Source organism: Eulemur rufifrons, chromosome 15 (assembly GCF_041146395.1).
Source record: "Eulemur rufifrons isolate Redbay chromosome 15, OSU_ERuf_1, whole genome shotgun sequence".
NCBI lineage: Eukaryota > Metazoa > Chordata > Mammalia > Primates > Lemuridae > Eulemur > Eulemur rufifrons.
The window spans coordinates 96,520,851-96,536,294 of record NC_090997.1 but is presented as its reverse complement, the minus strand read 5'-3'; the positions used below and the strand labels follow the sequence as shown (position 1 = coordinate 96,536,294).

Below are 15,444 nucleotides of genomic sequence, written 5' to 3'. Positions count from 1 at the left end.
AAAGCAAACTAATCTGCTCTTGCTCACAAATTTAAATCAGCTTTGACTCAGACATCTGCCCTTTTCTCTTTTCCATTTTACATATTACATATTAAAAGTGAACTATTTTACAAAGCTCCACTCAGATGGCATTTCTTCGTAGGGCTTCTACAGTGTGTGTGTGTGTGTGTGTGTGTATTGGCATCTTTGTCTGGTCTCTTTTAAAATCTATTTTCTCATGTGTAAAATGTGGGCAATTATACCTCCCTCATAAATTAAGTAGTTACGAAGATTTGTAACACAATATATGCAAAAGATCCATCATCGAACATACAAGAGAGCAACTGGCATTCAATAGATGTAAGCACTCCTCTGCTCTGGAAATACACCTACCTGCCCTGAAATCCCAGAGCATTTTATTTTTATCTCTCTTTGACATTCATCACCGTGTATTAGGCTTGAGAGCCATGTTTAATGTATATGCCTTACGTCTCCTAATCAGCAGCTATACATTCCTAGAGGACAGCAACCATCCCATGTTCAACTCTGTATCTTTCAGCACCACATAAAAGTTGATTTATAAATATTTTACATGATTGCTTTTGTTCTTCCAAATTATTCTAGCAAGTATGTGCATAAATGCGTGATATATTAAGTAAGATTCAGAATTTTAAGTATATTTTAGTTAAAGACTTAGGAAATTGGCTATTCTCTCGGAAATAAACACGAGAGTGCCAAAAACTCTAGAAAATGATAGCTTGTAGTGTATTTTTCTTTCTTCTTTTAACATTCCTGAGTCATAATACACAGAGATTTTACAAGATAACTAATAAAATACATCTGTTGAATGTTTTGTAGTTAAGTTTTTTTGACTCATAAAACTAGCTATAAAATAAGAATAATATTTTCCTCTTGCTGGTGTTTTAATTAATTAATTAATGTTTATACAATGTTTATAATATTGGATGTCAAGTGAACATAAAATGACTATTATTGTTCAGTGTTTGCCTATTGTTTAACTTCAAGCTTTCTAACAGGGTTAAGATATCAAAATGTCATTCAAGAGTGTTGGTACATAGATAAGAATTCATGTAGAGTTTTTAAGTTAGCAGAACTTAAGTTTGAATTTCAACACTTGGGGATTGTTCTGTCTCTGACTTGGACAGCTCCAAATGGATAAGCTGCCTTCCCGCCATGCCATTTCTGAAGTCATGAGTTGGATTTCTCTAATGGAAAATGTTATTCAAAAGGATGAAGATAATATAAAGAATTCCATAGGTTACAAAGCAATTCATGAGTACCTTCAGAAATATAAGGTAATCAATATTTTTTGCTTTTAACTTTTCATGTTTTTAGACTATTTTATCTGAAAGAACTCAAAAACTCAAATTATGGAAATCAGGTCTTGAAATATGTATTCCTTACATGGTGACCAGATGGGCATTCAAAAGAAAGAAAACTGCATGCATAGTTATAAGCATAAGAAAAGTTGTCCAGAGCTAAGAATAATTTTGAATAATTTTGTGTTATTTTTTAAAAATCATAAAAATAAATGCTATAATTTATAAATATTTTATAGTGAGGCTATATAATTTATCCAGTTCTACATATTCTACCCAAATATATATATGTATATCTGTGTGTGTTTATATAAACATATACAAATATATACTCAACTTCTGAAAACAATGGGTCATGCAAATACACACAAATTGTGCTGTTTGGACTAAGCTATGGAACTGATAACATCAATCTTAATGTCACTTAAGACTTTCCAATTCCTGGTAAAGTAATAAGACATTTATATGTATAACTTAGTTTTCCTATTTTCTCCTCTCCTTTTTTAGGGTTTTAAGATAGACATTAACTGTAAACAGTTGACGGTTGATTTTGTGAACCAGTCCGTGCTACAAATCAGCAGTCAGGATGTGGAAAGTAAACGTAGTGATAAGACAGATTTTGCTGAGCAACTTGGAGCAATGAATAAAAGTTGGCAAATCTTGCAAGGTCTAGTAACTGAGAAGGTAAGCCAGGTGGCCTGCTGCTGTCCATATTTACGTGAAAGTCCCAAGAACAGGCACAGTCTGTAATGAAAACTCAGTTCACGAGTAGTGTGGCTATACTAAGCGCAAGAATGCTTCCGACAATGCCACTGAATGTTAATCGCTCTCAACGTTCTTTAACGATGTTAATGATTTTCTCTTATGCACCCTCTACTCTGTATATTTCATGTTGTTTCAGTTTTTTAAAGATGCCTCTCAATTTCTTTTACCTTTGCTTCAAGTTGACTTTAGTCCTTTCTTGCTTACCGGTAATAGTCATGGATTCACACTTTATAAAATTCATTTTTTAAATCATATGTACATACAATGGACTGTATTTTAGGACCTCTTAATTTGGAAGAAACAGTGGCTAGAGTAATTAGCCTGGCAATGATGTGTTTTTTAAAATAAAACTGAAAATTTCATTTCATTATGTTTGTTCAGATCCAGCTGTTGGAAGGCTTACTGGAATCTTGGTCAGACTATGAAAACAATGTACAAGGTCTGAAAACTTGGTTTGAAACTCAGGAAAAGAAACTAAAACAACAACAGCAAGTTGGAGATCAGGCCTCTGTTCAGAATGCACTGAAAGACTGTCAGGTAACTTGTCTAGGTGGCTGACATGAACTATTTCACAATTTCACAGCACACGCTAAAGAAGTTTGCAGGCTCTGAGAGCTGCAAGTTAAATATTTTTTAAAAGTTGCATTTGGCAATAACACATTTCTCTGATTACATGAGTTTAGAAAGTTTTTTTAACTGTTAGATTTTTTCAACTGTTTTTAAACATTTGAAATTCTGAAAATTTTTAAACATATGCATATGTAGCGAAAAGCTGTGACCTCCATATATTGAGCATGGCACTTAAGAATTATCAAGATTTTGACTCATTTGCCTGAATTCTTTTTTTTTTTTTAAAGATTTCATAGTAAATACCACATTATCATGTCATTTTATTCCTACATGCTACTGTACAATCTCTGAAAAATACTCATTTTCTTATACAACCATAATATTATCACCACAAAGAGCTTAAAAATAATTCCTAATATTATTTTATGTCCAACCCATAATCATATTTTATTATTATCTTTCAAATGTCTTTTTTTCAGTTAATTTATTCAAAATAAGGATGCAGGGCCAGGCATGCAGTGGCTCATGCCTATGCTCCCAGCACTTTGAGAGGCCAAGGCAGAAGGTTAGCTTGAGGCCAGGAGCTCGAGACCAGCTTGAGCAACATAGCGAGACCCCATCTCTACAAAAAAATTAAAAATTAGTCGGGTGTGGCCACATGTGCCTTTAGTCCCAGCTACTTGGGAGGCTGAGGTAGGAGGATCACTTGAGCCCAGGAGTTCAAAGCTGCTGTGTTCAAGTTCAAAGTGAGCTGTGATTGTGCCACTGCATTCCAGCCTGGGCGACAGAGCAAGACCTTGTCTCTTAAAAACAAACAAACAAAATGAGATTGCAAACAGTGTCCACATAATACATTTGCTTGTTAGAGCTCTTAAGTCTCTTGAATATTTTACTATGAACTCATTACAGAAACTGTTGACTGGTCCCAAGTTCAAGGGTTGGCCTGTGTAGTTCCTTCAGATGTCATTTAACTTGCTCTTTTCTCTGTATTTTCTATAAATGGAAGTTAGCAATAGATTCTTGGTTGGATTCCCATTTAGCCCTTCTGAATGATTGCTTCTCATGGGTGGCAGTATTACTTCTTGTTTTGTCACATGGGGAAGGACACAGAGTCTGCTGATTCTGTGAGTGGTGAGGCCTGAAGGCTCAGGTGCAGCAGCCAGCCATATTCCAGGTGTTTCTAGTGACTTAGGAGCACATAATCTTCCCTCAGGTGTTCTTGTTTATGCAAAATGTATGTGAGCGGTTAGTTACAGTTAATGCTGTAACAATTTTTAAAAAATAATCCATTAATTTGTACTGAGTTACAGATTAATTATGACTATTTTCTTATTGTGTTTCCTAAGAACAATTGAAGACTTGACTGTGAAGTAATTCTACAGAAAAGCTCCTCTTCCCAAATCTTGTTGTTGTTCTATTCTAGGTTTCAAAAAGAAAGAACTTTGGTAATGATTTCTCTTCTAACCAGCATTTTTTTCTGTTTGGGACATGTGTAAAGGGAGGTACATTTAAGCACTCAAAGTTTTTTTTTTTTTTTTTTTTTTTTTGAGACGGAGTCTTACTCTTATTGCTATAGACTAGAATGAAGTGGTGTCATCATAGTTCACTGCAACCTCAAACTCCTGGGCTCAAGTGTTCCTCCTGCCTCAACCTCCCCAGTAGCTGGGACTATAAGTACATGCCACCGTTCCCGGCTAATTTTTCTATTTTTAGTAGAGACAAGGTCTTGCTCTTGGTCAGGCTGGTCTCGAACTCCTGACCTCAAGGGATCCTCCCAGAGTGTTAGGATTACAGGCATGAGCCACCGTGCCTGGCCGTCAATCAAGGCTTTTTAGTTCAGAAAAGGAAGAGCAGAAGCTCCTAGTGCTGGCTCCCCAGCTAATGGATTACAATTTTGGGGCTACAGAAAAATGACAAAGAAAAACATCATATAAAGGAATACCTTGAAATAATAATAGTTTAAAAAACGCCTCACATCAGAAGTTGACTGTATAAAAGATTGAGGACCAAAAACATGCATCATCTAGTCTGATTGCATTTCCGATTTTCTAGGGGCCAGTAGTATTTCTAATTTAGGCTACAAAATCTAAAATGTACAAATAAGACAGAATTTCAAAATTTTATTTTTAAGAATAAAAAGGCACACCTTTGTTGAGTTCCTAAATTAAATTATTTTTATTAATTTTTTTATTTATTTATTTATTTTTTGAAACAGAGTCTCACTCTGTTGCCCAGGCTAGCGTGAGTGCCGTGGCGTCAGCCTAGCTCACAGCAACCTCACACTCCTGGGCTCAAGCGATCCTCCTGCCTCAGCCTCCCGAGTAGCTGGGACTACAGGCATGCGCCACCATGCCCAGCTAATTTTTTCTATATATATATTTAGCTGTCTATATAATTTCTTTCTATTTTTAGTAGAGATGGGGTCTCGCTCTTGCTCAGGCTGGTCTCGAACTCCTGAGCTCAAACGATCCGCCCACCTCGGCCTCCCAGAGTGCTAGGATTACAGGCGTGAGCCACCGCGCCCGGCCTATTTTTATTAATTTTAAAAGTTAATTCTAAGTATTAGAATTCACACAATGAGTACTTCTTGGTGGCAGAATTGCTACTGAGAGACCAACATACTACATTAATACAACTTCTCCTTTTTTTTCTTTTTTCCCCTACTTTTCTTTTCCTCTTTTTTAGTATTTCTTTTTCCCTTTAATATACTTGTTTCCACCATTTTCCATTTTGTTTCTTTTCCTGTTCATGTCTTCTATTTAGAGAGACATTGCTATCTAGAAAATATGGCAGAAACTTGGCCAAGTTTTACTACTTTTAGGACCTAAGTTTTAGTCTCCCAGAGAGTCAGGTCAGGGAGTATCAGGAAGGAAAGATTAAAGTGTGGTTTAGAGAACCGCACACCAGTGCCAATTTGTGACTTCAAATGAAAAGTCATTTTTTTTTTAAACAAAAGACAGAATGAAAGTAGCCTATACAAGATATTTGGGGACATTACATATAAATCACAATAGCCTAACTGGAAGTTTCTGTTTGGCAGTACTACAAACCTTGATAAAATTGTCATTTTTGAGAAATTGTTCTTTTGGATCAAAATGTGAAATTCAAGCCAGTATACTTAAGTTTGTGACTGGATTCAAGCTTTATTTTGTTTTAAAAATCTTGAATATTTTCCCAGTCCCTTAGAGGTGATTTATTAATTTAATATAACATAAAAACTGATATTTATGAATTCACCCAAGTTAAAATGATTTATTATAACAAAAATGTTAGGTTTGGCCTTTCCCTTCATTCATCAAAACAGAATCATCTTTTCATTATTATTGAAAGGAAAGGAAAACACACCTTTATTTTGCACAAAATATATATTTTAATCTTGTTTCCCTCCTAGGTTCTGCTCTTATGTTAACATACATGTGCAGGGCATTTTTGAGATGTGTTCCTAAGCAATGGATCATTTATTTAATGTTCATTGAAAAAAAGTTAGCATCTATAGAAAAATTAGGATAAACTTAATTTCTAATGGTTAAATTTTATTTTTTAAATTTTTTTTTCCTTTTTTCTTCCCCCCCCCCCACATTCTAATGATTAAATTTTAGAATCATGTTAAGGACATATTGGAAAGATTGTTTATGGTCATTTAACCTCTTAGACAAATAAAGAGATAAGTCCTTAAATAGTAAAGATAAGTATGTATTCTATACTACATAAAAGACCTGTAACCCCAATAATCATTATATTCATTCTCCAGTAATTATCAAAACGGTCAAAATATTGACAAAATTATAAAGTGGAAATGAGAAACAAAAATGATCTCTTTAAGCTACTAAATGTATGAATTCCTAATTAATATGCCAAGACAAAAATAGTTATTCATGATAATTCAGTAGAGAAGAATAAATAAATTAATACTGAAACATGGCAGATTGCCAAATGGCTGAATAAAATAATATCTTACATTTAGCTAGTTTTTGACAACTTAAAAGATATGTTGTATATATTTATTTAATTTTATCCCTTTGGGTTAAGAAGAAAACGTATTATTATCCCTATTTTATAAATTAAATAGAGATAGATTAAAAGGTTGAATCACAACAGAAACAAAAATAAGAGGCAAAAATAATTTTAAAAGAGGCACAAAATTTGTAGTTAATATAGCAGAGACTGGACTCTTCATTAACACCTCACCCACAACAGTACCCAGTCCCAACCTTATTACCCATATTTGGATCATGGGAGGGAGTGAAAATCTTTTTTAAACAATTAAAACACTATCCAAATTTGAAATATTTTGGAATTTTCTCCCTTCTTTGGTAACGGCCAGGGCCTATAAATGTATTTTTAGTTGTGGGGGTGTACTTCTGAATGTGGGAGTCCAATCATGCCTTAATATTAATACCTGGCTTATCATCCCAACATGGGATTTACGTCCCCCCACAGTTTGAGGTTCAGCTGACTCACCTCCAGCATTGAACTAGGAGTCAGTAGGCTCTAGGGCTTGGGTTCTAATCCCCCTCCAGCCCTCACCAGCTTTGGGTTGGATGACTTGATCTTGCATTTGTTTATTTACAAAACGTTGACAGCAGTATCAGCCCCCTTCACTGAGCTTCTCAAATTTTCCAATGGCACTAAAATATGTTAGGATCATGGTGTGTGGTGCAGTATGAGCTCTAAATCTTTTCCTCGTTTTACTTTTCATTCTTGGACATTTTATACTGACAGTTACAAATGCACATCTTAAAGAAAATGAGGATTTGATTCGTGAAAAAGGCCTATGACCTTTCAGAATAACACAGTATCAGAGTATTTTAGAGAGAAAGAGAGCATAATAGAGATTATCTTTTCCAGTCTTCTGATCTCCAATCTGAAGAAACTGAGACCCAGTGGAAATTTCTCACTTACCCAAAGTGACACAGCTTTATAGTAGTGGAAATGTGACTAAATCTCAGATACTGGGGCCCAAAATATCATTCTATTGCATTTCTTCTCATGGGTGAGACTGTGTGAACGCCAATATATATGAATTTAAGAGTATAAATCATATTGCCATTTCTGGCATACATTTCTTTCCTTGTAGCTTCTTGAAAAAATTATAAGGTGCCATTTTCTTACCCAGTAGATTACCAAATTTTACTTTTTTAAAGTTATGCTAATTTCCTGTGTATAAAAAGACTCCTGTTTTTTTTTTTTTTTTTTTTACATTTGAGAGTAGGAATAAGCACCTCTGTGGCAACTCTTTCTGAGAATGATAAGCTTTTTGGATTAGTAAAATGTTTTTAGGACATGAAACTAGAATGGCTCAATTTCAGTGCACCCCAGAGTTCCGTAATAGAACAATTTAAAATAACTATTTTTTAAATCTTTCAGGATCTGGAAGATTTGATTAAAGCAAAAGAAAAAGAAGTAGAGAAAATTGAGCAGAATGGACTTGCTTTGATTCAGAACAAGAAAGAAGAGGTCTCTGGCGTTGTCGTGAGCACACTGCGGGAACTCAGCCAAACCTGGGCAAATTTAGACCACACGGTAATACCACTCGTGCAGAGCCAGCTCCGGGTCCCTGTTTGCCAGCTCGTGGCCCAACTCTGGGTTTTGGTTTTCCTAGAGTAACCAAGTAAATAACTATCAAATCTGTACATTATCTCTTTGTACTGTTAAGTCCACTTCATCAACCTCTTTTTTTTTTTTTTGAGACAGAGTCTCACTCTGTTGCCCAGGCTAGAGTGAGTGCCGTGGCATCAGCCTAGCTCACAGCAACCTCAAACTCCTGAGCTCAAGCGATCCTTCTGTCTCAGCCTCCCGAGTAGCTGGGACTACAGGCATGCACCTCCATGCCCGGCTAATTTTTTCTATATATATTTTTAGCTGTCCATATAATTTCTTTCTATTTTTAGTAGAGATGGGGTCTCGCTCTTGCTCAGGCTGGTCTCGAACTCCTGAGCTCAAACGATCCGCCCACCTCGGCCTCCCAGAGTGCTAGGATTACAGGCGTGAGCCACCGCGCCCGGCCTATCAACCTCTTTTATAAAAACAGTCTAGTTGCTGATGTTTCCTATAATAAGCCTTTGCAAACATTACTCTGTTAATAATCTCATCCAGTCCCATGGCTATAGGTAATTCTTAAATGTCTGTCCCCAGCCTGGGGAAAGGTATCCAAAGTAGATATCCTTCTAAGTGATAAAGACCAAACTAAAAACTTTTCTGATCGAGATAAATATGAGGAAAGAATGTTCTTAGATGTGTTTTTCTTAAGATATGTATTTGAGTATATATGTGTGTGTACGTGTGCAAGCACATGGGGAATAGTTACAGATACAGTCAGATTTTATTTCCTGGACCAGACGACCTGGATTCCAATCGAGACCCCTCACATTCCAACAGTATGATCTTGGGGAATTTTTATGATCTTTTAGTGCCTCTAGTTTCCTCATTTATAAGATGGTGATAATGACTATACCTACCTCAGAAGGTTGTTATGAGGGTTAAATGAGTTAACGCATTTCCCAAACTGTTTTATTAAATATGTTGACCTTTTATGACATTAAAATACACATATATTTACAAATTAATCACATTTTAAGCATTTCCATTTACACCAAATGTTCAGAAGTGTGCAAGATATAAATGTCAAAGTGGCCACATTTTACTTTTTAAAAATATTTTGGAAGTTTTAGTTTGTTTATGATGCCTGAAACTCTGATAACGTTCTTAGATGTTAGTGTTTCTCCAAAATTGAATATATATTCCATCATTCTACATGTTATGTAATTTTAAGAAGTATTTGTCTTTGTCAAAAGGTCGGGCAGTTAAAGATACAGTTGATGTCGGTGCTTGACCAGTGGGGCAGCCACAAAGGGGCCTTTGACGAGATAAACAGTGGCCTCATGGAGGCCAGGTATTCTCTTTCCCGATTCCGTCTGCTCACCGGCTCCCTAGAAGCTGTGCAAGTTCAGGTAGACAATCTTCAGGTAAGGAATGAATTTAACACACCCTTAACATTCTTTTTAATTGGAGAAAAACGAAAAATTAGCAAATGGAAACATCATCCCGAAATACTGCCATATATAATTTACATTTAATTATTTTTACAATCTTTAAAAGTAATGTTACCTGCTGTATTGTTACTTAACCGGACTATGAGTGCCACATGCTGGATTAGCTAGTATATAACTAAAGGGTTTTTAAGATCCTGTTATATAAATATCCACATATATGTATTTTTGTAAAATGGTTTTATGCCCAAATCCACCTCCGTGATCCATCGTCACTGCCTTTTGTCTTCCCTTTCTCTTTTTAATACTGTGTCTCCAAACATATTCTAAGGGATTTAAAGGAAAACAAAGAGAAAAATAGCAAAAGTGGTGAATGTTTAGACCATTAAGTTGTTTTCTTTTCATTCAGTATGATATCGGTGCCCACCCGGCGTGTCCACACACTCCTCTTATCTAGCACTCCCTGCTCGGTTTCCTGCCTGTCCATTTTCCCTGTGTTCATCTGCACTGGTGTCCCTGCTGTTTGTCTTCAGCGTAGCTCTCACTCCGGTCCCAGGTCACTGCCCTCAAATTCAACTGAGGGCTTGGCAGGACGAGCCTTCAAGGAGCACGATGCCAGCACGTGCTCTCCTTACACCTAGTCCGCCTCCTGGCTTGGCAGTCAAAGTCTATTTGTTGTTGACCTTATATGCAAACTTTCCTAAGGAAATGCCTTTTTTTGGGTGGGGCAGGAGGGAGAAAGGACGAAATGTATATAAACAATTTATTTAAGCCTTAAATAGTTGTGGAAGAGACTAAGGATCACTAAAACATTTTGAGGATAGTAAATTTAAAAATACATTTTATACCTTTGGCGCGGTTGGAAATACTTTTTAATTTAACGTATTCTGTGTTTAACACCTACAAGAGCTATCTTATGACATGAAAGCATTAGGGTCTTTTCCTGGAATGTTTTTATTTGAAGGCAATCAGATATTATGTTAAATAGTACTAAATTTTTGTAGCCGACCTAACCTAGGGTGTTTTAGTAAGAACTTACTCTATCACTTCAGCTATATTTCTAGGGAAATATCTTTCTTCCGTTTCCTTCATTGGTTCTTGGTAGAAGACTCCACCAAGCCTGTCTAATAAATATTCTTTGCTTTAAGTATTTTTGAAATATACAACGTATTATACATTATGTATTAACTATAGTCATCATTCCATGCAATAGATCACTACAGCTTATTCCTCCTGTCTAGCTGCAACTACGTACCTTTTGATCAACATCTTTCTTTTCCCCTTCCACGCCCCACTCCCAGCCTCTGGTTACTACCATTCTGCTCTCTACTTGTATGAGTTTGACATTTTTAGACAAAAATTGGTAGGTACATGAGGTGATGCTATCTTAATTAGCTTAACTTATTCATCCCACAATGTAAATATATATGAAAACATCACACTGTATCCTGTAAGTACATAGCATTATTATTTGTCAATTAAAAATAACATTAAATTAAAAAAATTCTTTTAAGTCTTTGCAAAGAAGAACACCCAGAGATCGAACTTGGAAAAGCTATGCTTTCTTAGAGTCTTTAATCATCAAGAGTTTGTGGTAGAGTCACTCGAGGTATGTAGTAAAATAGAGATCTGGCCTTGGCTTTGGGCATCAAAGGGAACCACACTACGACAGATGGTACATCCCATACGCCACCACCATAGTTTCCTACCAGACCATAGACGAAGGCACCCTATGTGAACTCTTCCAGCAGAATCCATATGCCAGTATAAGAAGGCTTAATTTCTAAGAATCTCTTCTCACAGACATAAGAAGAAAATCATAAAAAGGAGAAGAAATGACTAAGAAACCTTATAAAGCATTGGAGGAAAATCATGCATGGTTTATATATTTTTGTGTCTGGATTTATGAAAACATATGTAAATCACTTTTAAATCTGCTTATTAGAATTTACATCCTGTCATGTCATCTGTGGGATGTTTTTCTTTGGGCAGAGTCTCCAAGATGATCTAGAAAAACAGGAAAAGAGCTTAGAGACATTTGGCTCTATCACCAACCAGCTATTAAAAGAGTGTCACCCGCCTGTGACAGAAACTCTTACCAATACACTGAAAGAAGTCAATATGAGGTATGGAGTATGCTACCTTTACACATTATTTAGATCACTGCCTTATTATAAATAATGATATAATTAAAACTTTCTGACATTTTGAATTTGAGCCTTATAGATTCTATTCCATTGAAGTTTTGGTTTCTACAAAATGGAGTTAATGATAAATGCACTTGAGGTATTTACAAAGAATTAGAACTGCTGTTTACCCAGATTGCCCTCATCCTCATTATCTACGCCCCTTGAAATATGAAGTGTTACTTTTTGTTATGTTAAATAGAAATGAGTCAACCTTGTATTATGTGCATATTCACATGAACCAGGATCGTGGAAAATAAAATAGTAAATACCGGCATTTGATGAGAGGTGGTAATCTGCCCATGAAGTGTTGGCTATTGTTTCCAGATGGAATAACTTGTTGGAAGAGATTGCCGAGCAGCTGCACTCCAGCAAGGCCCTACTTCAGCTTTGGCAAAGATACAAGGACTACTCCAAACAGTGTGCTTCCACGGTGCAGCAGCAGGAGGATCGAACCAACGAGCTCTTGAAGGCAGCCGCTAACAAAGACATCCCTGATGATGAAGTTGCTACGTGGATTCAAGACTGCAACGTATGTTCAGGAGCTGTGGTGTTTCCCCAGCTTGCCATTCTTAGACTTCCCAGGTTTAGCAAGGCTAGTGCTGATGTGGGTAAGCTTTTGGTATATCTCAGCATGTGAGACCATTTTCTATGAAATAATTTTCTCAGTATCAAGGAGCCTGCCTGATCTTCAGAACACAGTTGCACATGCATCTGATTAAGAGGTCCCCTCCCATTGTTTCATTTTAAAAGATGAGTTGTTTTCCCATTTTTCCTAATGGAATATAATCCACGTGAAAGATTTAGGCTCTCTGTTTTTACTGAGATGGTCATTGTAAGACATGACCATGTGGGGAATAATGTTATATCTTTAAGAAAATCTACTATTAAAGATATCGTCCATTTAGATTCATTACCTCCTATGTAAACATCTACATATTAGTTTCATCTAAGATTTTAATGGTAGAAAGAAGTCTTTCTCTCCAAATTTACTTCTTTTTAATAGCTTTTTAATAATTCTCTTTTTCACTGTAGCTGCCAATAACCTACTTAAGGTTTGTAGGAACAACTCTTCTCTGGTTTCATCCATTACATGACTCTCACTATTTGTCCTTATTGGTCTTTATTTTCATGAACTTGTTACAAGGATCTTCTTCCCCCAATTAGTTTATTTAGAATTAGACAAGTTAAAAAATTACATAAATAAAAGTTTATTCTAATACCTTTAACCTGAATAATCACCTTAAAGTTAAAGGTGAATATTTACAATAACGATAATACAATGCTTTTTTTTTTTTTGTCCATATAGTTTATCCTTGCAAGAGCTCTTATTTTCAATACTACTAAACTGAAATACACCTTGTATGTTGTCTATGTCATGTGAAGGTGTTAAGGGTTAAGAATCCCTTTTTTTTTTTGAGACAAGGTCTCACTCTCTTGCCCTGGCTAGAGTGCAGTGGTATCATCATAGCTCACTGCAACCTCCAGCTCTGGGCTCAAGTCATCCTCTGCCTCAGCCTCCCAAATAACTAGGACTATAGGTGCATGCCATCACACCCAGCTGTTTTTAGTATTTTTGGTAGAGACAGGATCTCGCTATGTTACTCAGGCTAGTCTTGAACTCTTGGCCTCAAGGATGCTCCTGTCTTGGCCTCCAAAAGTGCTAGGATAATAGGTGTGAGCCACTGCACCCAGCCGCCCTTTGTTTTTCTTTCTCTCGCAGTAGTCACTGGTATGCATAGGCATGGCAGGCTTTGTAGTCTCCGCCATGTCTGGCTGGGGCACCAGCAACAGGTAGAAGAAACAGCCACTTACTATCTCTTAATAGTGGCTAGGAACCAGAGGAATTTCCACTGGCTTATATTTTTGAGCATATAAGAAGGTTCCACAATAAGTGGAGTTAACAGATGCCATGGAAAAGAATGGAGATACAGACTAATCTTACCTCTGCTCATCAAAATCATCACTGAGTTCTATACCCCACTGAGACAGGAGGGCAGCTGTAACTACAATAACGTGACCATACATAGAGAAGATACCATTGACAAACTGGTGGGTCAACTCCTGATGGGTATAATAATAATAAGTAGAAAAAGGTAAAATATAGCACTGTGTTTTCAATTTGATATCAGTTACATAAAGAAGCAAGACAAATCTGCCAAAATATTTCCATTTATTGGCTCTTACTTGTGGATCATGTTGGTTTTTTTTTTTTCTTGTTTATGTTTATTTTCCTGCATTTCCCTAATGTCCTATCATGAACCTATGTGGCTTTTATTAACAGAGGAGTAATTAAATATCTATATTTATATATATAATATATATGTAAGATATTAAAACATGATATTTTTAAAAGTTGGATTCGATTCTTGATCATTGTCTACAGGTGAAGGTTATTTAGTACAATCATATGATAAATAAGAATTGCGTGTTTCTGGATGCGTGGCCCTTTGCTGATTGTTGTTTATGATAAGGAGTACACTCGACATGTTGTTTCACTATGGACATATTTTCACCTTCCATAGGACCTCCTCAAAGGATTGGGGACAGTTAAGGATTCCCTTTTTGTTCTCCATGAGCTGGGAGAGCAACTCAAGCAACAAGTGGATGCTTCAGCTGCATCAGCCATTCAATCTGATCAACTCTCTCTCAGTCAACACTTATGTGCCCTAGAGCAGGCTCTTTGCAAACAGCAGACTATGTTACAGGTACAGAGCTCATGTTCACTGTGTTTTACAAATTGAGTGTTCTATAATGTCTGGGCATAAAAACAGGAAAAGAATTTTTCATCATGGAGGCAATGCCTCCTTCAAGAAAAGAATTAAAAAATAAACAATCTGGGAAGTTTCACTGGGGACAAAGGAAGGTGGGAATTTTACATTGTTCTCTACAAAGTGATTATAAAATTAGTTGAGGAGGCAAGCTCCTAATACTATTCATGTTTGACATGCTTTTATGAGAATCGCAACATTTTTTCACACATGTTGTTTAATAATGTATTTAAGGAATAACTTTAATAGATTATGACTAATGGTACATAGAGAAATAATTCTACTTTTTAGAAAAATTATATCAAGAGAAGAAAATTTAAATCATAGCCTTGTTGTTTTAGGAGTGGCATCTTCAGAATGACAATTTGATACAAGAATATGAAAAATAATTTCAATAGCTACTTGCCCTCTTGCTAGATTTCATTAAAATACCAGTATTTTTAACTAAAATACCAATTTCTTTTGTGAAAACAAGGCTGGAGTTCTTGACTACGAAACCTTTGCCAAGAGCTTAGAAGCTTTGGAGGCCTGGATAGTGGAAGCTGAGGACCTGCTACAAGGACAGGACCCCAGCCACTCGTCTGACCTCTCCACCATCCAGGAAAGGATGGAGGAACTTAAGGCAAGTGTGTTCAGGTCTGATTCCCAGATCTTTTATTTTCTGTCCTCAAAATGTTAAGGAAAATCAAAACTGACATAGACCTACTCTTAATTCTGAGCTCCCTGTGAGACGCTCATGGGTTCTGCCTTCTTGCTGTCCTGCAAGGGGTGAACTCTGTTGGCGACGGGCAGGGCCTGATTTCCCAGCCCATGACGGGAGCCGGCCGGGACCAGTTCTAGGAAA

General features: G+C 36.4%; 1 protein-coding gene across 1 annotated transcript in view; it reads left to right on the top strand.

The window, feature by feature from the left end:
* SYNE1 (spectrin repeat containing nuclear envelope protein 1) overlaps nt 1–15,444 on the top strand; it is a 425,086-nt gene that overhangs the window by 329,238 nt on the left and 80,404 nt on the right. Inside the window, exons 111-119 of the mRNA XM_069488737.1 lie at nt 1,146–1,295; nt 1,827–2,003; nt 2,466–2,621; nt 8,022–8,177; nt 9,449–9,619; nt 11,636–11,769; nt 12,157–12,361; nt 14,355–14,537; nt 15,076–15,222. Of these exons, the coding sequence (XP_069344838.1) occupies nt 1,146–1,295; nt 1,827–2,003; nt 2,466–2,621; nt 8,022–8,177; nt 9,449–9,619; nt 11,636–11,769; nt 12,157–12,361; nt 14,355–14,537; nt 15,076–15,222 (1,479 nt within the window). The remainder of the gene's footprint in view (nt 1–1,145; nt 1,296–1,826; nt 2,004–2,465; nt 2,622–8,021; nt 8,178–9,448; nt 9,620–11,635; nt 11,770–12,156; nt 12,362–14,354; nt 14,538–15,075; nt 15,223–15,444) is intronic.